At 42.3% G+C, this 24,914-nt stretch overlaps 2 protein-coding genes across 3 annotated transcripts in view; both read left to right on the top strand.

Moving 5' to 3' along the window:
* LOC137992382 (uncharacterized) overlaps positions 1–20,910 on the top strand; it is a 43,664-nt gene extending 22,754 nt beyond the window's left edge. Inside the window, exons 4-16 of the mRNA XM_068837704.1 lie at positions 35–1,608; positions 1,959–2,598; positions 3,143–3,682; positions 5,360–5,549; positions 7,451–10,790; positions 11,544–12,047; positions 13,527–13,744; positions 14,896–15,050; positions 15,589–16,042; positions 16,879–16,992; positions 18,072–18,208; positions 18,875–19,157; positions 20,239–20,910. Of these exons, the coding sequence (XP_068693805.1) occupies positions 35–1,608; positions 1,959–2,598; positions 3,143–3,682; positions 5,360–5,549; positions 7,451–10,790; positions 11,544–12,047; positions 13,527–13,744; positions 14,896–15,050; positions 15,589–16,042; positions 16,879–16,992; positions 18,072–18,208; positions 18,875–19,157; positions 20,239–20,383 (8,294 nt within the window). The 3' untranslated portion in view covers positions 20,384–20,910. The remainder of the gene's footprint in view (positions 1–34; positions 1,609–1,958; positions 2,599–3,142; positions 3,683–5,359; positions 5,550–7,450; positions 10,791–11,543; positions 12,048–13,526; positions 13,745–14,895; positions 15,051–15,588; positions 16,043–16,878; positions 16,993–18,071; positions 18,209–18,874; positions 19,158–20,238) is intronic.
* A 2,871-nt stretch (positions 20,911–23,781) lies between these two features.
* LOC137992380 (uncharacterized) overlaps positions 23,782–24,914 on the top strand; it is a 2,173-nt gene continuing 1,040 nt past the window's right edge. For both annotated transcript variants that reach the window (XM_068837700.1, XM_068837701.1), the window contains exon 1: positions 23,782–23,939. The gene's annotated coding sequence lies outside the window, so the exon portion shown is untranslated. The remainder of the gene's footprint in view (positions 23,940–24,914) is intronic.

Raw genomic sequence — 24,914 nt, 5'->3', positions numbered from 1 at the left:
TTAAATTTGTCTATTTGCTTTGGTTACCTTGCAGGCGCTTGTGACGTGAAAGAAATGACGTTTGCAGGCCTTGATACAAGTGTAAACCATCAAACAGTCCTCCAGGAAGGTCAAAGATATTTCTTCACCGTAGAAGCAACCAATGCAGCTGGTTTGAAAGGGTCAGCTTATTCCGACGGAATGACAGTTGATGTTACGCCACCTTTGATTGGAGAGGTCTTATATGACCTGCAGGCTGATGCAGCAAACATTGTTGCCCTGTCTCCTCAGTTACAAAGCGAACGAACGCGGCGATCGGTCGATGTCTCTTCCTCTCTTGGTTTGTGCACACGTGCTGAGCAGAGTTCATGCTATGTGCAGCAAAGCAGTCCTCGGCGACTGGCTTTTTCCTGGACAAGGGTCATGGATGCTGAAAGCGGAGTTTTCTTAGTTCGATGGTGCGCTGGTAGTGGACCCCAGTTGTGTGATATAGTCTCCTGGAAAGTTGTCGATCCCGAGGCAACTTCGGTGGACTATTTCCTTTCAAATGCTCTATCACCTGGCAATATAGTGTACGTGACAATCCGGGCAATAAATGGTGCACAGATGGTTTCTACAGCTTCATCTAATCCACTTCTCATTGATAGTTCCGCACCAACAGTTGGCACTATTGTTGTGGGAAACACTCCCGGAATGATACATCTCAGAGACAACGAGGCGGTTGTCGCAGAATGGAGTGGGTTTGATGATGGAGAGAGTGGGTTAAGTCACTTTGAATGGTCTGCCTGTCACGCAAGCTCACCAAACGAATGTATCACGCCATTCGTTAACACAGGTCTCAAGACGACTTTACAGAATTCAGATTTAGATCTCCAGCCCGGGATTTCATATGTTCTCCTTGTCCGAGCTCATAATAATGTTGGACTTTACAGTGAGGCTATATCAAATCCCTTCACTTTTGATGGCGTAGTACCGACGACAGGAACTGTCTATGATGGTTTAAGTGAGCTCACTGACCTGGAGAAACAGAGTTCTGTCAGCGAAATCTCTGCCAACTGGTCACCATTCTCAGACGCAAATAGCCGCATGGCTAAGTACGAAATGTGTGTGGGAACAGAGCAAGAGAAATGTGACGTGAATGGGTTTGTTAATCTAGGCATCACATTGAAAGGTACAATTGGTGGCTTGACTCTGAATCACACTGAAAGATACTTTGTCACTGTCAAAGCCACGAATGAGGCAGGCTACAGCACAATGGCATCTTCAAATGGAATCGAAGTTGACAGCACTCCACCATATCGTGGATCAGTGAGGGATGGCCAAAGAGCTCCGGATATTGATTTCCAAGCGGATGACACGTATATCTACGCCAACTGGGATGAGTTTCGAGATGAAGAATCCGATATCAGTAAATACACTTGGTGTGCTGGAGCTACCAAAGGAACTTGTGACATCATCCTTGAAACTAATGTCGGCGTCCGCACAAGTGTTGGACAACAGATTCGCCCAGCCTTAGCGACAGGGATGGTCGTGTTCGTCACTGTCAGTGCATACAACGGTGCAGGTGCAGTTACCAGGGAGTCCTCTGATGGGGTAAAAGTCGATAGCACCGCTCCATTATTATCACAGGTAGAATAACTGATGTTGGACTCATACAGCAAAACTTGTATTGCGCGGTATTCAAATAGAATTTTTAAAAGTGAACGCTTTTGATAAGGCGGGGGGAAGGGGGGAGGGGGGGGGGGGAAATGGTCCATGAGGAAAAGAAAATTTTGAACAGTTTTTAATCGGTGATTTTACGAAAGGAAACGGTGAACAAAGTATAGTAATGATTCCTGAAAGACAGCTTGCTTTTGTAAGCCCTTTCTGAGGGGCTAAATGAGAGCAACATTTAATACTAGGAAGAAAACCTTGTACTTCATCTCACTGCATAACCTTTCAATCCCTTTCCTCACACCCACTGTTTTTGTCTGTTCAAGGTCATCGACTTACAGCTAAATAATTCAGCTAGCGTTGACAAGGACTATATCACCGCCAAAGACATCTTCTGCGCAAGTTGGAATACAATGGACGACGAAAGCGGTGTGTTAAAAAGCGAGATTTCGGTCTGTTCTGCTATCAATATCAACGACTGTTTGTTGCTTAACTTGGATGTAGAAAACCACGAGATGATTTGCATTGCTGATTTAGAGTTCAAAGAAGGGGTGAAATATGTTACTCGAGTTCGCTCTACGAACTCTGTTGGGCGATCTAGCGAAATGTTGTCGGATGGTTTCGTCGTTGACTCGACAGCTCCAAGTATAGGCGAGATCATCCACGTGGAAAATGCCCCTTCTGAAGACGGAGGACAGATATTTACGTCCTCGAAGATCTCTGTCGAGTGGAGTGGATTCTTAGACCAAGAAAGTAATGTACGAAACTATTATCTTTGTGTCGGAACCCAGCCGAGCATGTGTAACGTCGTGAACTTTACGAATGTCGGAAACTCTACAAGCTATACTCAGAGTGGTGTTTTTCTCAAACAAGGCGAAACGTATTTTGTGACCGTGAAAGCAGAAAACAGTGCTGGTCTAATAAGTGACGCCGCGTCTTCCACTGGAGTTGCTGTTGACATGACAGGTAATTGGGACTTTCCTTCTATCATTATACAACTGATGTTCTTATTTTAGATAAGAACATGGTATAGTTACTCAAGTTGAGCCTTTGAGAAGTTAATTAACTTGTAATTTGTTCATCCGTTTTGTAAACAGGGTACTTTTGTTCAATGTTCTTTTCTTGGAACATTTTTCCATCGGTGTCCTAAAACTAAGATTAAACAAACCTTAACTACTCTGGTTAATCATAAAAGTCGTCAACATTGATGAAAACAATCTTGAGCAATCCTTTCGTACTCACCTCCAGTGGGTATTATTTCTTATTGTGACTTATTTCTTATTGAACGTATTATTATTAATTGAGGAATAATATTGCAAACATCCACAAAGACTAATACGAAAGCACAAACTGAATTTGTAGGCGGAGTTTTCTTTTGTCCTCTTAGTGGCGTGAAATAGGGCGTTTGGTTTGTTTTTATTCTACCGTTCTTCTTTGGACCAATAATTGGTAGATATAATAGACTAATGAAACAATGAAAACCCGATGCATATTATTAAATTTATTTTAGAACCCACTAATGGCGGACAAATTCTTGACGGCCTTAAAAAAGGCGAAGACGTTGACTTCCAACACAGCAGAACCATAATATCAGCTCACTGGACTGCATTTGAAGATCTGGAAAGCGACGTGGTGAAGATCACGTGGTGCTCAGGTTCATCACCAGGTTCTTGCGACCTGGTCGAAGAAATATCCTTAACCCCAACCAGTACTTCGGTTCTCCAAGTTCTCGCTCAGCCGATTAAAAATGGTCAACGTTTCTTTGTGACTGTAAACGCGACAAACAGCGCTGGCTTGACGGCTTCAGTTACATCTGATGGTGTTATAGTTGATTACACACCTCCAATTTCGGGATCGGTGATAGATGGAATTGGTTTAGATGTTGATTATCTGGACGGCGAGGCTGATGTTAACGCACGATGGTTTGGATTTGAGGACTTAGAGTCTGGAATTGAGTGGTACGAAGTTGCTTTATGCGATGCTAGGAATTCGTCGTGGTGTCCACAGCCCTTCAGTGGAATAGGACAAGCTACTAACATAACCATTACAGGTACGTGTTTGGATGTTCCAAACAGTTTACTTTGACATAAGCTTGTAGTGTTGTTTCTCTGGACCCACAATGAAGGGTAGGGGATCGGGTGTAGGAGTTACCTTCACATTTTTTTTGGAATTTGAGACTCTCACCACATTACTCTGTGGAAGGACATGTCCAACTGCCGGTTATCCATTCGTCATTGCTTCTGCCGACATGAATATCGGCCAAAGTAAAGGCAAGCTACAGCCCCTTCCTTTTAGGAGATTTGTTTGTTGATATTGTGTTAAAGCATTTCAGTTGTAGTTCATGCCCGAATGGACTGAATAGTGAACCCAGTGCAAACTAATATTCACACAGAGAGACGATACAATATGTGTGTACTTAAGGATTTGCATGAGAGAATATGACGAGGCTCGCGAAATTCCTTCAATTCTTTTACTTTGTCAATCATCTTGGTGTAAATGACTTTTAGTGGCATTTGAACGTATATAGGTCGGCATTTACCTGAGAATAAAAAGATAAACACCAAGCTCAAAACCAGTCAAACGCCACTAACAGTAGCCTTGTTCAAAGCCCTATCATCACTAACCCTTGACAAGGTGGCCGAAACCTGCTTTTTCTTAATAACCGATAATTGTGGTTCCCACATCTTTCCTCTGAGCACTACCGAAAAATCCCCCTCGGTTGTAAGCCCCCTGGATACAAGCCCATCTATCTGCTAACAAAAACATCATTCAAACTGTAAGCCCCCCCCCCCCCCCCCCCCGGATATAGCCTCCTCCACATATAGGCCCATCTATCGTCAATCTCGACCCCGGAGCTCCTCTCTTGACTGAAGGAGAGAAGAGCTCTGGGGAACCCTGAAACAAGGCGTCTTCTCATTGGTTTTCGTGAAGAACAATCAAAAGCGTCTCTAATTGGTGCATTCATGTTAGCCCGAGGAGTGAGCAGGCGCCGTAAGGTTCAAATAATCGATTTTTGGCTATAAGAGCCCTACGGCGCATGTTTTCCTACATAGAGTTTCCCAGTGGGTTTCCCCAGGGTTGATCCAAGGCTGTGGTGACAAGAATGCACCTATCGTATAAGTGCTTTCCTTTTGCGTTTCTTTGCAAACATCCAAATTGTAGGCATAAACAAGTGGCTGTGGAGTTTAGAATTATAATTACATGTAATGATAATAAAGAGGGAAAAAATGTTCATGCATATATAACACGACTATGAGTTCAGTTGAACTGTTCATTTCCGACACAGCTGTTCAATGACAATGTTTTGGGGTAACGGAGCGAAAAGCTAGCTACAATGCGGCAGCTTTGCATTCAGGCAGATTTTTTGTAGCCTCTCTACAATGAAATTTGAGCCTAGTGCATTCCTTTCCTCACTTGCGCTTTATGTTCCTTGCTCCCGAAAATGTAATACTCACATGGTACATAACGTATTTCAATTCCACCTCCAAGAACCCAAGTGATAGGTCTAAATGTACTGAATGTTATGGAAGCTTCAATTCATTTCTCGTTTATTTTTTTTATTCCGCTTATAAGCCCCCGCATTCATAAACCCTCCCAAAACCCCTTACGAAGTTATGCAAACCCTGAACTTTAACGAGGGATTTTACGGTATGCTTTCAGAGGGGTGGAACATTCCAATCCTCAAAGAGAATTAGTTGTGATATTGGGACCCCTTTAACTTTTACAGGATTAGATCTTGAAAGTGGTGCTCAATACCTTATAATTGTAAAAGCAATCAACTTTGCCGGACTTGTCGCCGAGGCTTCATCTGACGGCTTCACCGTCGATTTTACACCTCCCACGGCTAGCCAAGCACGACTGGGATCGGGCGCCGAGCTTGTTAAATATCAATCAGACTTGACGAAATTGACCATCAGGTAAGCAATCTTGGACTGTCACAAGTCCCAATAGAATAGACCAATTTCGATGTGTTAAATTTTAGTCCTAAACAAAAGTCATCATCTCGAGGCTCTGGTGAATAAACTCGTACAAATCCTTATATTTATTGCCCAGAGCCTCGAGATGATGCCTATTGTTTAGGACGGAATTTTATATATATAAAAATTGGTCTATTGGCTTGCTGTTGTAATTATTATTATTTATTTTCAACAACCATGGTTCTGATCCCTTGAAATGATATTACGAATAATGGATCAATCTCTTTCATAACACCTTTTCAAGATTTACTCGGCGATTGCGTGTTTACTCCAAATTGTAACGGAATGGTTGATTGCAACCAGCGTGAAAAATTTTCAAGTTTTTCAAAGAGTGGGCGAGTTGAGGAAACATTCGGATTGGCAACAATGTTTAAAGATAAAATAAAAGCCCATTTGCTGCAATGTCAATAGGCCATTTTCGAAATATCAAATATTGAACTTGATAGTGAAGCAGAGAGGACAAAAATAATAGAAACATGTCGCAACGAATGTGGGGGGTGGGGGGAGGGGGCCGAATTCGAGACAGTTATGCAAATCCGGGACGCAGTCGAGCGTTTGCGTAAATGTCTCGAATTCTCCCAATGGAAACAATGGAAACAATGAAAAAAGTCCTCTATTGCTGTTATAAAATATTTCTCAAAGGTAATTCGAAAAATGAAGGAAAATTCTTGATTCAAACAGATTTTCTTGGTACACGCTCATATTTCCTACCAGCCAATCAAAACGCTCGTCTGACGGCATATAACCAATCAAAATTCGTGTTATGTCACAGCCGTGTTTCCATACTCCCATCTAAACACAGCTATTGACCAATGTGAGTGCGCGTACTATCCTAATTATTTTATAAATAGTTATATTACATATGGCCTCATATCAAATTCCAGTAGAATCCTGGTAGGGAAACGAAAAACAGTTCGAGTTCGTGGGGGTTCCAGTTATCGAAGTCGATTGGATATCCAGCTTTGCAAGTCAATTATTGATAGTTTACTGATTTCTCAGCACTTCAGTATGACAGAAAGAGGAGTGTCATATGATAGGTTTGGAATGTGAGAGTGAACGTGAAAAAATAGGTTGTACTTTAACTCGAATGTGTCGAATGTGCGAGCGAATGTAGCGAAAGTTTAGTGAATGTTAAGATTGTTATTTGAAGACCGCAAGATTGTACTTTACGGAGAATAAAGAACGATACGCTTTACAGTCCTCAAAACGTTCTTACGGATTTCTCTAAAATTGAGTTAGAAGAACCAGAATTCGAGTTATCGGGGTAATTTTGATCAAGGAAAACGAAATTTAGTTCGAGTTAGCGGGGAATTGGAGTTATCCGAGTTCGAGATAACCGGATTAAAACTACTGAAAAATGGAGTCAAATCCTAAGGAAATGGGACTTAGTTCGAGTTAGGGTGGAGTTTGAGTTTCCGAATTCGACTTACCGGGGTTCTACTGAAATTAACCAAAGGAAATCAAACGAAATGTTGGGTTTTGGTGAGAGGTGGAAGGGAAAACCTCTTTGAGGTGGGGTGGTTTGCAACCAATCTCTAGAGACACCGATAACGATGCTGCAATGTACAATTGCTGGTGGACGAACATAAGGAGCTAATGAGAGATCTTTAAATTCGTTTTCGTTCACCAACATGGCGGCGATGACGTAACGCGAAAACCACCTTTGCAGAGTAGAGAACCAACAAATTCAATCCAAATATGGCGTAGAATACGGGAATTGATCGTGTTCCACATAGGAGGAATAAATTTGTAAATTTACAGTTAAATATCTTATTTGCATATCAGCTTCATCTCTTATGTGTTAACCTCATAGCCTTTTGTGATCTTTTCTTTTCTCCTAGTTGGTCTCCCTTCATTGAACCTGAAAGCGGCATCTCACACTATCACGTATGTATCAGTACAATTCCGGACAACTGCATCATCACTCCCTTCATTAACGTTGACCTCAATACAAGCGTAACTGTGAGTCCTCTACAGCTCCGCCATGGAGAATCATATTACGCCGTCGTGCAAGGAACTAATCGCGTAGGGCTATCATCGGAAACGACCTCTAACCGGATCTTGATAGACTCAACACCTCCTTCGTTTAAAGATACCGACAACGTGTCCAGTAACTCGACACAAGTTCCGGGAATCACCACGGAGAATTCAAACAATTCTGTCTCTCGTCGTGAAGAGGAGTTTGCTGGAAACTCGATAAAAACCAGCTCTCGAGTTCGCTTTAGTTGCTCGGAGGAGCTTTTGACCTCCAGCTGGGATGAGTTTGAAGATCTGGAGAGCGAATTGGAGCAGTATGACTGGTGCGTTGGGACATCAAAGGCACAATGCGACGTGTTAACTTTAAAATCCGTCGGATTGAAACGAAAAGGCGCAGCAATAGTCAAGAGACTTGCGTCGGGTACGTTGCTTTATGCTACTGTCTTTGCTGTAAACGGAGCTGGTCTTAAAACTCGTTTGGTGTCAGAACAATGCAGAGTCATTTCTGTAGCACCGAAGATTTTGGAGGTCACTGATATTCCCAGTGAGAACGTAAGCGATCTGACAGATATAGACTGGCAATCAATGATGCAAAGTTTATCTCTTCGCTGGGAAATCATCGGACAGGCGATTAGCAACATTTCGCGCTTGCGTGTTGAAGTAGCCGTTACGCAATCTTCATCGAATATTTCCGTGCCACAACTTCTCTCGGAAAAGTCCTGGAACGGGGAACCGATCGTGCATAATTTTATGGATGTGTTGTCTTGGCAACGAAATGTTACCATCCGTAGCGTGCCCACTGAACCATGGGAACGTTACCGGGGTATCGTAAGGGTCTGGAACGAGGGTGGTATTTACGCTGAGGCTGCAAGCGATGGATTTAGAATTGAGCCCACAGCCCCTCCAAAGAGGAGCTTAAAGCTTCATGATATGGCCGCGGAACAAGAGCATTTGAGGTGGTTGCCAAACTTAACGCTACCTGAAGTTAACGGAAGTCTGTTAGACGATGATGTTAAGTACGTATCTTCTCCAGAGGACGTAAAGATAATCGTCAACGGCAGCTTTAACCAAACCAGCAACAGAACAGCCTTTTTACTGGATCACAATCTTTTCAGCCCCAGTGTGGAACTTAAGATCATTGTGCAAAGAGTCACATCGGACAAGAACGAAAGCAATACCACTGAAGACTCAAGCATAATGCAAGTGCTTCCAGGGTTTGCTGATCCCGATGGACCCTGCTGTGCTAAGTGCCCGGTAGACCAACAAACTGTGTTCACTGACACGCACTTTAAAACCACTTTACCGTCCGAAAGGTTTGGTGCTTCTCTCGTTCATTTGCCAAATGGCTATTTAGCTGTTGCATCCGCTGAAAGAGCATTTGCCTTACCGCTTAAAAATCGAAGTGCGAAGCACATAACCATTCAAGATGACATCACTGGCTCCGTTGAAAAGCCCATAAAAGTAGTGTCGCATAACAACCACATGGTGTTGTCGTCAAATAGCAAAGCACATCTTTATGTTAACAGCAAGGATTCTCGCGGCGATATCCAACTAACAAAGAATGCAGTTTTTACAAAATGCAAGAATGTATCAGACGCTGCTTGTCACGCTGATGACACGTGGGCAGACGTACTAAGTCAGGTCATTTCCATCTATAGGAACGTTGTAACGATTACCGCAACTAATCTGACCACGAATGGCAGCGTTGTGGGTATGTTCCAGAAAAAAAATGAAGTCTGGACATTTGTAGACGCCCTTGGTGCAGATAAAGGGGATCCGAACTTCGGGCATTCGTTGTCTTTAAACGAGCACTTCTTGGCGGTAGTAGAAGGGGAAAAGAAAAACCCATGCATCTCGGTTTACTATATTCACTCAACTTCTCTGATGCAAACCATTTGCTTTGATGAAAATCAAAACTTCACTGGCCCTCTGTCTATTTATCTTACCGAAACTAATGCACTTGTGGTGGTATCGAAAGACTCAAGGTCTGCTAAAATTCTTCAACTAAATGCCACAACCCACTCCTACCACGAAGAGTGCAACTTTCTCGCTTTTGCACCATACGAGTTCTTGAGCGGATCTCTTGATGTGAACACTCGCAATGGGGGTTTTGTTGCCGCCTTGGGCATGCAAACATTGGAAGGACGCGACGGGGTTCAACTTTTCGGTTTCCAAGGAATCTACTCTAAGTATGAAAAGGGTCAGTGCGTTAAGCTTGGAAGAGTTATATCTCGAGAGAGTGGACTGAGAATGGATGATGGTCTTCCTCGAGCATCTGTCTCCTTTTCGGAGGATACAATCTTATTCGGCACTCCCAGTGTCCTTACTTGGCCTGGGCAAGAAGAGGCATTTGGTACTGGACGAGTGTATATGGCAACTTATTGCCCCATTGATCACTATCGCGTAAGAGTATCTCAAGTCAACGCTTTTGGTTCAGTAAAATGTAAGCCTTGCGAGGAAGGTCGAAAGTCTTTTGGCGGTTTTGTAGAAATGTGTTCATCTTGCCAAGAAATGACTTGCTCAGTGCCACAAAGCGATGATCCGTTTAGTTTTACATCGAGTATATGCGATTCTGTCTCTTGTCTTTCGACATCAACGTTGGACAATAAAACTAATGGATTGGACATCTACTTAATGAATGACTCGTTCTTTGTCCCTGGCGCAGAGAACCTCTATACTGTTGTATTTCTCGAGACGACACGAGCGGATCAATCAACGAGTTCATTCTCGGATTCTTTCGTCATTGACTTGACAGCTCCTGAGGTTGGCATCGTGTACGATGGGATTGGCAGCGACCCAAATACAAACTGTTCGGAGAATACGACCTTTAGCGAAGACAGTCAGTGCTCCACTCGGAGCTTTAAAGACACTGATATTGACTTCACCAATGACACTCATGAGATCCACGCCAGGTGGATTGACTTCCTAGACAGCGAAAGTGACATAGTAGAGTATTTCTGGTGTGTGGGGACTCAACCAATGAGAGATGACATTCGAGTGTGCGAAAGCACAGGAATGAGGCCTAACGGAAGTCACTATGGGCTTACTTTGCATCATGGGGATTCTTATTACATCACAGTTGTTGCCTGCAATGGAGCCCGCAGATGTTCAGCAACTCACAGTGATGGTGTTACCATAGACACTACTCCACCTGTAATGGATTATGTCAGAGATGGGATCATGGGGCCAGACATGGACTTCCAGGTAAGGATTGGTTCTAGTTCTGGTTTTAGAGTCAAACATCAACTAAGCGAACACCCAAAATGTCGAGCACTATTTCAAGTGAAAATGAATGTAAATTTGAATTGCGGGTTAGAGATGAATGAGAGAAGTGATGCTCGCACTTAGCTGGACAAGGACGGTGCCTATTATTGTTATTGCGCATATGTTCTGCGCATCACGAGATACTCGGGTTTCCTGTCGGTGATGCTTACCAATACAGTGATATTTTTGCGCGGTTTAAAACTATCCGGGGAAAGAAGATCTTAGTAAGTACTCTCGTTATCCACCTTTTGAACAACTGTGGCCAGGTCGATGGGCACGAGGGGTCCTCCCAGAGCGGGAGGTTCGACTGCCCTTGCTTGGATCACTCTTTACCTATTGTTTTCACTTTTCTGTCTTCTCACTGACCTCTCGACTTTTACAACGAAAATGCGGATTCCCTACCTCGACCTTGAGCGTTATTGGCGTCCCATCAACCTTTGCACTGCCATTTTTGGATTGTTAACGTTTCGAGACCCTTGGGGATGCAGTAGCAGGATGCTATTTCCCAGTTTTATTTCAAAGCGTTTCAAGAAAGAAATTCTAGATAAATATGATGATTGTAGCAAAGAGTATCTACCACTGTAGTTTCTTCGTTAAACCTCGCGTAAGCACAAAAAAATAATGCTCTAAAGCCCCATCTGCTAAGACGTAGTCCAAAATGATATTTCGAGTCAACGTGTATCTCCTTTATAGGTCTTTGTTGACATCATTTTTGCCTATTTTGCTGCAAAAGATTCAGAGAGTGATGTGACGTCATACGAAGTAGCCTGGGGAACTGCGCCTGGTCTGAGTGATGTAAAGGAGTTTGAGGAGGTCACTAATACGACAATTTGGTTAGCTAAGTTCAAAGACAACGCGCTCGATATAGGAAAGAAATATTTCGCCACCGTTCGAGCTACGAACGGAGCTGGTTTACTTTCGCAAGAATTGTCCTCTAATGGCATCGTTGTCGGCAAGTCGGAATACGTCTTTGATAATGAATCGTCTGCCTCGTTTTTCTTTGATACTGTAAATGTCAAAGAAGACGGGTCGCGTAAGGACGGAGGAGTTGGGCAGACATACGGGACATTGACTGTTCCTCAAGGCGCAGTTGAAGGGGAAGTAAAGCTGCGGTCTTTCAGCTTGGATGATGATACGTTGAACCAAAACGAGACGGAAGAGGGCCCAGTCAGCAATCCTAAAGTTACAAAGCCAAAGGTTTGTTGTTTTCAGCGAAAATTGCCATCCTCTCGTCATGGCTATTTAAAATTTACGCTAACGAGTGAGGTTCCAACCGACTGTTTTTTTGTCCACTGACCGACTGACTGCATGGCTAACCGTAATTGAATGAAAGGCTGACATGACTGAGGGTTGTGACTAGAATGGATCTGACTTAATGACAACCACATAACATTTCGTTAGGTTGGCGAGGTGAGGATGCTGTGTGTATCATAAAATATCACCCTCGACGGTCATTAATAACTAACAATTCTCGAACGTGTGCCGAGGCTTAAATAGTTCAGATTTGTACTTTTAAGTACTTATCTGCACGGAATCTTGTCTTATTACTTATCTGCATGGAATGACCGGTTTTTGTCTCCTTGTTTGGAAAAACCTTAAATAACAATGACCACAACCAGGTTTTATGAGCCCGCGAGACTGAGCACCTCCGGCAAACCATTGTTTTAAAGAAAACCGCTGGTCAGCAACCTGGTTCTGGTCATTGCTGTCTAAGGTCTTCCCTTGTTTGGCCTTGAAGTTGTAAGTTGTGTTATGTATTTGTCATAACGTGTCACACTGTGACGTATCAATTTTAGTCATAACCCATGACTGACTGAATAAATAAATGAATGAATGAATGAATGAATGAATGAATGACAGACTGACTGACAGACAGGCAGACAGAAAGTCTGACTGACTGACTGACTGACTGACTAAACGAACGAAGAATGAATGAATAACAGAATGCATGATTGACTCATAGATTGACTGACTCGCTGAACGAACGCACGGTCGAATGAATGAATGAATGAATGGTTGACTTAATGACAACTGACCAGTAGTCTGAGATCTGTGATCTGCTAGTCGAGAGACTGAATAATGTCTAAAGCCAGTAAACACTTAATGACTGGTCCCGAGGGAAACAGTTCATTTTGTTTCCCGAGAATCTCAATGTTTACCCGAGGCGCAGCCGAGAGAAACATTGAAATTCGAGGGAAACAAAATGAACTGTTTCCCGAGGGACCAGTCATTAAGTGATTTGTTATATAGCACAAAACGAAAAACGTGCAACGGCAACAGCAACGGTGGTAACAGTGCACTGTTACCCTCTGACGTCATAGATTTTGCAATGTTGCTCGCTCAGAAACTTTTGGCGGGAAACAGTTTTATTCTTAGATGTCATGTAACCTCGAAGTAACCAATGAGAGCGCGCGCTACTGGGGGAAAAAATTCAGCTATATAACAATGACGATTGATTGACACTCTCTCACTATTGATTGAATAACTTACTTAATCACTTTCTCATTCATGATTGAATGCTGGACTGTCCGATTGAGTCACTGTCTTTTCAGCTGCTTCATTAGAGTGACTGATCCAGAAAAGTGGAGCGCTTCGCCGACTAGTTTGCTTGTTTAGCAAATTATATTGAGAAAACAGTCAATTTTCTTACATGGCGCTTTGAACTTTCTTCGTCAGCAATTCATGCTTGGGAATTACAGTTTCGTCATCAAAGCTTTGGACCCAGTGAACAATACAATTCAGGAAGGCTTTACCTTTGCGAAGCCGATCACTATTTCCATGTTCTATGACGTGGATAATCTGATAAAAGCGAACAAAAAGCATGCTAATCATGAAGTGACTAAGGAGGACGTAGACCCTGTGTTGTATCTATGGGACCCTACAAATGAAACCTGGTAAGTAACTCTGTCTGTTGCTAGTGTGAATCCGAAGAAAGAGAAAAGTGAATTGGCTAGAAGATGTTCTCTTTTTCTAGTGCCTATTTAAGCAATAGAGGACGTTTTCCGTGTTTCCATAGCCTCATCTAAACACAAGGGCGATTTGGGAGAATTCGAGACTAGACGCAGTCGAGGGTTTGCATAACTGTCGAGAATTCTCCCAACTCCCCCGAGTGTTTACATGAAGCTATGGAAACACGGAAAAAAGTCCTCCATTGCTTTTATAAAATATTTCTCAAAGATGAAGGAAAATGCTGTTTTTTTTACTTCTCGATTGAAAAAGATTTTCTTGATACACGCTCAAATTTTCTACCAACCAATCACAACGCGCGTCTGACAACACATAACCAATAAAAATTCGTGTGATGTCACAGCCGCGTTTCCATGCTCTCATCTAAACACAGCTATAGACCAATGAGAGTGCGCTTACTATCCTAATTATTTTATAAAAGGGGTTCTTTTCTGGTGCCATTGTTTACACTTTGTTCCATTAAGTTTGCTCTCAGAAGGCATCATCGTATTTCCAAATTTTCTTCAAAAGGTAGAAGAACTGTTAAACTTCGTTAAATCTCCAGTTTTAAACCTTTAAGCTTGGACAACGAGCCAGTTATTAGGCATAAAAAAACCCTGATAAATCGAACCCGGACCGGATTTGTGCTAGGAGGCGAGGAGGCGAGCATCAAAAACAAACATTTGACTTGATTTGCTTTCATTGTTAATTTCAGTTTACAGTGTCCCCAATTAGTAGTTCAGCGCTAGAACGACTAGACGCTTAAATAAAGTTCCTTCCTTCCTTCGCCACCACGCCATCCCTGAAAATAGGTGTCAAATTTATTCAAACCAGAGAAGCATCAACTCTGTCTGATCTTCAGATACATGGACTTCCTTAACTTATTATGGTGATGGTTCCAACAAGACACGGACAAATCTGCTTACAGGCGAGCTCGCTGTCCTCTTAAAACTCCTTGATATAAAACTCACAAAATGTCTCGTAGCCTATAAATTTCGCAAAATATCTCCAAACGCTACGGTTATGACACGGCTCGGCTCGTAAGTGGTCGTTTGAGGTCGATCGATCTACTTCATAATATTGAGATTTGTTCTCGTAGGACTGACGCTGCTCTTACGTGTTCTGAGCCGTGGAGTCACGTGAATCGATCCATCAAGCTATTAACAGTAAAGGTGTGTCACTTGACACAGTTTGCTTTCCTCTGGTCATTTAAAGCTCAGCACGGCATGTTAATACTTGACAAAAACAGCTCAAGTAAGTACATTTGTTTGTTTGTTTGTTTTTTCGCTGCAAGGTTGACCGCACCACAGCTACTGCCAAAAATTGTGATTCCTTAGAACTCCGTTTTTAGGTAGGGTGCATGAGTTCTGAAACGACCCATAGTATTTACAATCAAGGGGCCTTGAGTTAATCGTCGTTATCCGAAAATTCATGAAAATCTAGCCATTTGCACGTGTCATTAACACAAACAACCCCTCTCTCTTCAGTTATCTTAAGCATCGGTCCGATCGGTGTTGAACCCACAACCTTTCCACACATTAGTCCAACTGACAAATTCATTGGAGGGTCGTCTTTTTAAGGTTAGTGTAAGTCGAGACATGTCAGTGAAAATCTTGCTTTTTATTTTTTCTCTTGCCTGATTCTCAGACGGTCCAAGTCGCTCGTGTCAAGCACTCTTCTCCCTAGAGTAGAGTACGTGACACGAGCGACCTGGAGAATTAGGCTATGTTTCCCCACACAGGCTTTTAGTGTAAAACAATCCTTTTTAATGTGTGGATTTTACCCATTGCAGTTTACAACAAAGAAGGCGTGGTCGAAGTATCCCGCACCCGACAAGTAACAAAACTAGAAATCCCAGTTCGACGAGCGAAAGGCTCCTTGGGTGACATCACAATCCGGTGGTCTCTGTATCAAAACGAGTCCTCCCATGGCCCAAACCTCTTATGGCCAACATCCGGGAAGATCTCTTTAGCAGATGGCGAGTGGAACAAATCTTTTATTGTCAACCTCGACGACGACGAGAAGGACGCGCCACAGTCCGAGGTCTGGGTGCAACTGGATAAAACCACGGGTGGAGCCTTGTTAGGGTCACGTGATCAAACCACTGCGAAAGTTCGAATTACAGGAAAAGAGAGTGAAGAGATTTGGCAATGGATTGTCATAAGCGTGAGCGTTCTTGTCGCATTGATTTTGATTATTGTGCTTGTTGTGTGGAGGCAACGAAGGAAGAGGCTCAAAAGCAAAAGGTTAACCAACACTTTTTTGTCATTTTTTTCTTCAAACTTAAGGTCACTATGAAGAAGGGAAATGTGTATTTGTTGGTAATGTTTCGTTTTTTCATCGTGTTTATCACCGCCCCTTGTGTCTTATTACAAGTCAACTAGAACTAAATTCAATAAGCGAGTTCAGAGTTTCAAAATAACGTGCGCGCGTCGGGATAAAAGCAAGCACATTATATTAAAAAACCAAAATACTTCTAACTCAAATTCTTGCAGCTATTTACCAGCCATTTAGTGATTGGCCTGAACTGAATATCTCAACTCATCAAAACCCAAGACCACAACTAATTGAACCAAGTGTCAATCATCCAAGAGTAAGAATTACCCAAATTGGCGTAGTCCACATCAGCGTCAGAAAAGTGTCTATTTTTTAAACCAAGTTTTGTGGGAAAATAAACAACATACCAAATCGGCTAACTCAATGTTGTACCCAATTCAAACCCCTTGAGATTAAAACGCTTTTTTCCTGGTATTTCCATATCATTTAAATACAATACACAAAGAATCTTAACCCCGGGAGATTTGAATTGGGTACAACATTTGGTCTATTGTTAATTTTCCCGCAAAACTTGGTTTAAAAACAGTCACTTTTCTGACGCTGATGGGGACAAACCTAATACCAGATTCTTACTCTTGAGTAATAGACTCTTGATTGAACCTGTTTAAGCACATTGCTCTTTTCTCACTTAGCCCTGGGTGCTTCAACTTTCTTTTTCATGCAAGCTCTGACTAGTTGATTTGACCCTCTGCGTCTGCTCTGACTGTTCCGTGTAATTTCTTTCCTGTGGTTTCTTTTTGCGCAGGATTGATACTCACAGATCCACCGAACCAACAGAGCTCCCTCGCGTAATTGCCATGACAACAAAAACAGGAATCGTGAAGCTGAATGCTGGTGAATTGGATTCGGACGCTCAAGGGTGAGTTCATGTCATTTTTCCTAAAGGAGGATTTTTCCCGTGGCATTTTCTTTTCTAAGTGACAGATTGGTTTCCTCGTGTGCCTGTGACGTCAGGTGCTGTGAAGAAAATGTGTTTTTATCTCGTGAATGCGCAATGAACGAGTTATTGGGGCCAAAGTCATTCTATCATCCATCATGAATAGACCATATTCGTATTCTCGGTATTGGACTGGAACTAGCTTGCAATGGACCGCGCACCGGTGGCTCAGTTGGTTGAGCACCGGGCTGTTACGCGGGAGGTCGTGAGTTCAATTTCAGGCCGGACCAACACTCAGGGTCTTTTAACAACTGAGGAGAAAGTGCTGCCTTTGTAATTACATCTGCATATGGCTAGACTCTCTAGTCTTCTCGGATAAGGACGATAAGCCGGAGGTCCCGTCTCACAGCCCTTCAATGTTCATAATCCTGTGGGACGTAAAAGAACCCACACACGTGTCGCAAAGAGTAGGGCATGTAGTTCCCGGTGTTGCGGTCTGTCTTCTGTGATGTATCATGGTTGGGAGGGTAAATGCTCAGAGAAACTAGCTACACCAAGCTACTCTAAAAATCCGAGGGTAAAAAAAAGATATATGATATGATATGATATGGAGGCTAATGCGGGGGAATCTTTTCAAATGCAAATACTTTCTAATATATTCCCCCGCATTAGCCTCCATTGCAAGCTAGTTCCAGTCCAATACCGAGAATACGAATATGGTTTATTAGTTTTTCCTAAATGGACTGGGAACGAGTTGGCGATGAAAGCGAAGCTTAAACAAGTGAGTGTTTTTGATATTTTGCACGCAAAAATGTAAAGAATTTCAGAATCATTTTGCTTTTCGTTGTCTTGGAAACATGCTAAAAGTTCTTCTTTTTAAAACAATCGGATGACAGGTTTACAAATGGATATCGGGTTCGAAAAGTCACTTGGGCTTTCGAGAAACGGACTCTAGGTCACCTAGCAAACTGCTTCAAAATACATTTTTGTGGCTTTAACTCATCGTCTTAGCATAGGTCTTGGTTTCAAATATTATTCCCTTTCTTCTTTGATTTCATTAGGTCCTTGTCCTCCTTGCCTGGTTCTCCTGATATCCATTTGACGACTCTCTCCAACAGTGACGACTCTCTGTTGGATGAAGACAGTGATCATGGGAATCGCCTAGCAAAGCGACTTGCTTCCAAGAAAAAAATATCAGGTGACTGAAAGCGCTTTATGTGAACTGACAGTTCAGTGTTAGAATACGAAACTGGCATATTTGGAATGGTGTGAACTTCCGATGACGTTACAAACCCAGATCCAGTCTTTACCTCGTAAATATCAACCTGACCGCTGAACGGACAATAGCCACAGAGGAGTCCTGGATACTAGAACGAATCCGGATACGTGTGGACAGGGCCAAAGCTACTATCGAGGAAGTCGACGCCCTATCATGACCGATTTAGTAAGAATTTTAGCAGTCATGATTGCACTTCATAGGAGATTGAGACCAGTCTGCGTCAAGTAGCAGGTTACGACAAAAAATTCAGCTGTGCCTGTCATTGTGAGGTTTATACAGATAAACTCCCAGCTGTTCAAATGTTAGATAGCATTGTTCGCCATTTGAACAACCAAAACTTGTTTAACTGCCGTAATTTATGCAGATAAATCGCTCGACCGCGGCCTACGGTTGTCAAAAAGGAATGTGACCGAAAAATCCGGTAATTGTATGTATGTGTATGTATAACTTTACTTATACATGGAAAATCAGCAGTTAGATTTTACAAGTCAAACACTCTTTACAAATGTTTTACATGATTGCCGTGTTGGAATCCGATATGTCAAATTCTTCTTGTCTCTTACTTGCCCTGCACTCATTTTCTAGGTCGGTTGCGCATGAAATCAAGGGAACTATATCGCCTGGGTCCCAAAATTGAGGGAACTCCAGCAAGCAGTGATGATGAACTGGTGCATGAAACTTCTTTTACGACCTTTGGAAACTTTAAACCAGTCGAGGATTTTTCCAACTCCGTAAAAAATGAGCCATTATGTTTTCCACGCGCAGCTGGCTCCGATTTTGTTGTGAGCTCTGGAGAGGATGACTTCAGTGATGACTTAAGTGCTGGGGAAAAGAAAAAGCTACGAAGATCAATGAAGAAAGAATTCCGGTAACGAGTGTTTTCAGAGTTTTGACACAAAAATAACAATGGCACCTTTTTCTAGACTCAATCACAATACAGAAGTAATGTGTTCTTTTGATTAGAGTGAGTTTTGCCACTGTAATATTGACAGCACCCTCCTTCACCAATATACCATATTCGTATTCTCAGTATTGCACTGGAACTAGCTTGCAATGGAGGCTAATACGGGCGAATCTTTTCAAATACAATTTAATATATTCCCCCGCATTGATCTACATTAAAAGCTAGTTCCAGTCCAATACTGAGAATACGAATATGGTCTATTCTCTATTTCCGTCATCCCATACTACTATGCATTTGGGGGTTCCTTACATAAAAACAATACAAGTTATTTACCCTTGGGACTGTATCCTGCTTCATTGAACTGGATATCAATTGTCTTAATGCAAATAGAGCGTTTTCACTTGAGGTCACGGCGGCCACGATGGTGTACCAAACTAATCCTCCGAGAAATGAACTCTGTTTTATGCATATACTTTCTTTTGTTTCAGTAATCCAATATGGCTGCTGGTCACGTGAGTGAAAGCGCTCCATAACCCCCAAAATGAACTGTCATGCGGGTCATGCGAAAATAGAGAATAGTACTGTGTTCGACTCCCGGATTCAGCATCATGTTCGTTGATTCGTTTCGGGTTCTTCCTGTTACCAAAAAGTCACAAATTTATTTGATGTGCTTTAATTTCATTTAATTCTTGAGTTTTTTGGGCCTGGAAAATGAAAAACGGTCTTGAAAATAGTCATGAAAAGTCAGTAGAATTTCAACATTCGAACAAATATGAGATTGTGCCAGACTAAAGATGGACGATTCTAAATGAAAAATAACAATGAAAACGTTAGGGAGAGCAGTCGTCTCCCGTGCTACTTATAATAATAGAAAAGTATTGAGTTCTTATGAAACCCCAAACTACATTTTTAACAAGTAACTCATTTTGTTTTGAAGCAAGTATTTTTATGGTTTTCTCCAAGATTAAAGCTTTTTTTTTTTCTCACCTCATTTCCGTTTTAGTGTCAACCATTGATGAAACTTTTCTCTTTTCTGCTTCCTTAGAAAACGCGCGGAGACCCACGATACACCCGATTCGACAGACCATTACGGAGAAGTGGGGTCTACCACCTTTAAGCCCGTCGCTCACGTCAACGAAAGTTCCTACACTTCGGACAATGCAGAATCTGAACCGGAGACGGAAAAATGAGTGACAGCTGAGCCACATTTACATTACATTTTAACCACATTCTAGGAAGAATAGTGCCAGCCTAACTACTACGTGATCTCATAAGCATAAAGTAGGTAATCAGTTGAAACTATTTATAAATAGTATGCTCTTTTCACCACAAAATAATTGGGAAGAAAACTTCTAGCTACCCAAATGTGTGTTGCCGCGATCCCGCTCACAAAAGCCATGCGGAGACTGAAGGAAACTTGTTTTTCTTGGGGTCGGTTCGATTTTACTCATCAGATAGAACTTGATGAAGACCGGCGTCGTTATTCAAGTCGCCTTTCAGTGCAACCTTTTGATCATAACGACGTTCAAATTCTTTTAACTTCTTTTACCTTGAGAATGAGGTTAACATGGAAATGGTCTTTAAGAACTGTAACATCCAGCGAGTTTAGAGGAAACGCAAAGTTTATATGCAATTACTAGACCATTGCATTTGGAAGCTTCGCTTGCTGACTTGCTGTATTCGAAAACATCAATAAACCGGTAGGTTTGCTAATAAAAGCTGTTGCGTTTCACATTTTTGATCCTTTACTTTCTTGGGGTACAGGGAAGGCACATTGAAGGCGCAGTGGTGAGAGAACTCTCCTCCCACCAATGTGGCCCGGGTTCGATTCCCAGACTCGGCGTCATATGTGGGTTGAGTTTGTTGGTTCTCTACTCTGCACCGAGAGGTTTTCTCCGGGTACTCCGGTTTCCCCTCTCGTCCAAAACCGACATTTGACTGCCGGATTTGAGTTAATAGTTAATTGCAGTTTACAGTGTTCCCAATTGATGCTCCAGCGCTAGAACGACTAGACGCTTAAATAAAGTTCCTTTCCTTTACTTTCCTTTTTTCTGCCGGGGTTCCGGTTTGTGCGCCCAACGTTTCACTAAATAGCACATGTCCTTCTTCTTTTCGCCCTTTCTGATTACTACCGCGCACCGGGGGCTAAGTTGGTTGGGTATCGGACTGTCATACGGGAGGTCGCAGGCTCGAACCCCGGCCGGATCATAAAATAACTGAGAAGAAAGTGCTGCCTTTGTAATTTCATCTGCAAGTGGTTAGACTTTAAAGTCTTTTCGGATAAGGACTATAAACAGTAGGCCTCGTCTCACAAATACTTTCTATTCTCATAAGTTCCCTGTGAGACGTTAAAGAACCCACAGACTATTCGAGGAGAGTAGGGGATGAAAAACCCGGTGTTGTGGCTGTCCTATTCTCTCCAGAAGAGATGTCTCTAAAAAACGCTTGTGGTGATGAGGCCACCTAGGGACTTTGCCGAGTGTTCAATCTTGTACCCAGAGTCCTCGGACTTTTTGGTCAGTGGGTGAGCGCCCGGAGAGACTCTGGGATAATGAACTTTAACAATTATTTTGATTGGTCGCTTTCATAACAATGACAGTCCGGCAGGAAGTCCGTAAGTAATATGAAGAAGTACCACACCGGAAACCCCACAATTTGGAGGGAGATTCGAAATCTAAAAGTTTATTTTTTTCTACCGTCGTTGTTTTCCCCTAACTTTAAAGTACCTCAGAAAAATGTTAATCACAAAAATTTAACAACGACGGGATTTGAGTCATGTGTAACAGTTTTGACTGACAAAAAGCAGCCTTTTTAGCACGGGAATTTTCCGGCACGACTAGTTCGGGGGTGAGGGGTGAAGGGAATGGCGGTAGGGGTTTAACGGTGCAATGGCTGAAACAACCCAAACCTTTGCAAAAATGCTAACCTTAGACCTAAGCAATATTCTTTCGATAATGTTTAGGCCTAAGATTAGCATTTTTGTAAAGGTTTGGTTGTTTCACTTTTCACTCCCCTCACCCGAAATAGTCAGCCAGGATTTTTCCTACGCTGCTAAAACTGAGTGCTGTCGCTGTTGCAAAAGTACTGTGGGAAAACATTACATCAGTCTCTTTGGGGAGAAATCGGTGGAAGAAGATCTTGTCGAAGCCATTCAGAATTAAGGAAACAAAAATGTAGCAGAAGAGGACATTGGTGTCATTTCCACAAAAATTTGTCGATCGTGTTGCTTGCACAATGGTATTCTGCACGATGGAATACTATGGAGATATATCTATGACAAAATTCAATGATCAGTATTTGAAATAAAATCGTCCGAATCATGAATGCATCAATCCAAAGCAGAATGGCAACAAGCCGATTCTGCAAATGGCCATCACGGAAAGAGGCATAACGCAGAGAGGCATAACGCAAACAGTCATAACGCAAAAAGGTATAACGCAAATAGCCATAACGCAAGTAGACATCGCATGACGCAAAGACGCATAACGCAAATGGCCATAGCGCAAAAAGGATAACGCAATGAGGCATAACGCAGAGGCATAACTTAAACAAGAAGAAAAAGTTCGATAGCGATTATATTTTCTTTCCCTTGAACAATCAATTGACGATTTTTTTAGAGCTGAAATTATTTACGGAGAACACAGCTATTCTCCATTCTTCAAAGGGCCTTTGCATTATGTCTATTTTACGTTATGCCTTTTGCGTCATGAATATTTGCGTTATGCTTTGCTGCGTTATACCTGTTCGCGTTGTGCCTCTTTCCGTGATGGCTATTTCCGTTATGCCTCTCTGCGTTATGCCTCTTTCCTTGATGGCCATTGCAGAATCGGCTTGTTGCCATTCAGCTTTGGATTGATGCATTCATGATTTGGACGATTTTATTTCTTATCAATAAAGGGCAAAATTACTGAGCGCTGACTGGCTGAGACAGAGGGCATATTTTCTTAATCGAGGGCATTTTTGGTAATCAAAGGAGGGCTTGCCCTTTATTGATAAACAAGTAATCGCATGAGTCCTCGTACTATTAAGGATTAATTGCACTTGTGTTTTGGAAATTTTCCAAAACACTCGTGCAATTAATCCTTAATAGTACTCGGCCTCATGTGATTACCTATACAAATACTGATCATTGAATTTTGTCATAGATATACCTCCATAATAATGCTGCAATGTACAAAAGGAGCTAATGATGAGAGATCTTTTGTTTTCGTCCACCAACATGGCGGCAATGACGTAACGTGAAAACCACCTATGTCTCGCTCAGACTCTCCATTTAACACCCCGTGTAGTGCAAACTCATATTGCCAGCAGTCGTGCTCCATTAAGCAGCTCCAAATATGGTTGACAAGTATTTCTACCTCACAGAATACCACAATACAGTAAATGCCACTTTTGCAAAATTTGCTGAGAGGATACCCCCAGACCCTCCTACAGACTCCCGCCATAGCCGCTTGTGTGAGCGCCTTCGGCGCTTAAAATACTCCCACTTTCCTTCAAAAGGTGTTGGAATCTCTGCAGAGCGCACTGCAAGTCAATACTGTTCTTGCTCATTAAATATGCAGAATTTTGGCGTTGTCACGATCGCCGAGGTGGCTGCTTAATTATCGATTAATTAGTTGAGGAGTTGTTTTGCAAGCCGGCACGGAGCACAAAAAAACATAGTTGATTTGCCTTTATGGACTAAGTCTTGCAATTGAACAAAAACATTTGCATTTGCTGTTTTGAGTAGATCAACACTGCCCACATGTAAGTATTTTCGATCCTTATGTAATTTTACATACCGAGAGAGAAGACAAGTAGCTCTTAGGTATTGTGTTTTGAAGCTCTCGACTCCGCTAGATGAGCTCTAATCGACATAAAAAAGAGGAAGTACTCTCCCCTCTCTGCCAGACTGTATATTAAAGAATAGAGCTTAGGAAAAACCGATCGAGGACTTTGAAAGATTATTCCGCTCTTCTAAAGTAAGTGTTTCGTTGATCTCTGTAATGTGATAGTTCGTGGCTTTTAGCTAGAGAAGTTCCAGCCAGTTGGAAATTTAAGAGTGGTCTCTTTGACAGCCGATTTTATTGAGCGGGTATCATCCTCAAAGCTCTATTTCAGAAACTTTTTTGTCTTTCTCTGCCTCTAGCTCTGAAGCAACGCGTCACTAGTTTTCCGTGGCTGGCTTATCGTGGTTTGGCGTGCTCAACAGTGAAATATTATTCAAGACATATCTCTAATTCAAAACTACAGACCGTTAATTCATTGATTTGGTTTCTGTTGCGGGCAGAGAACCTAAAAAGTATTTTACCAACGAAGTTGTTAGACGGAAGCCGGTGTTCATACAGCGACAAACGGTCGGGGCATACCAAAACTGTACAAAAAATTAAAGTGAAGAGGAGTTGATCCGGCCGGGTTCAAATGTATGAATAACAACTTGCAGCATCATTCTCGAATCATTCAGGGAAATAGAACGATTCGTTTTTTTAGATAAAGTTATACAGCACTAATCGGGCTGTAGTTGAAATACCCCGCATGTGTGCCAAAGGGCCTTGATATCGTTTTGCTATCTCTTGCCGTCGGTGGAGCCCCGCACCGATACAGCGTTACCTAACTTGCGATCGTGCGTTCTTTTCGCGGCCTCTCTAAAGGAACGCCACATCATCAGGTTATCTCGGACCGTGCAACTAGCAACTTGAAATAAATTTCCCCAAAAAGCATCAAGAAAATCTCGAAAGAAAA

The sequence above is a fragment of the Montipora foliosa genome, chromosome 2 (assembly GCF_036669935.1).
Source record: "Montipora foliosa isolate CH-2021 chromosome 2, ASM3666993v2, whole genome shotgun sequence".
Classification (NCBI taxonomy): Eukaryota; Metazoa; Cnidaria; class Anthozoa; order Scleractinia; family Acroporidae; genus Montipora; species Montipora foliosa.
Note: the sequence above shows the minus strand (reverse complement) of the source record. Positions and strands in the feature narration are given on the sequence as shown.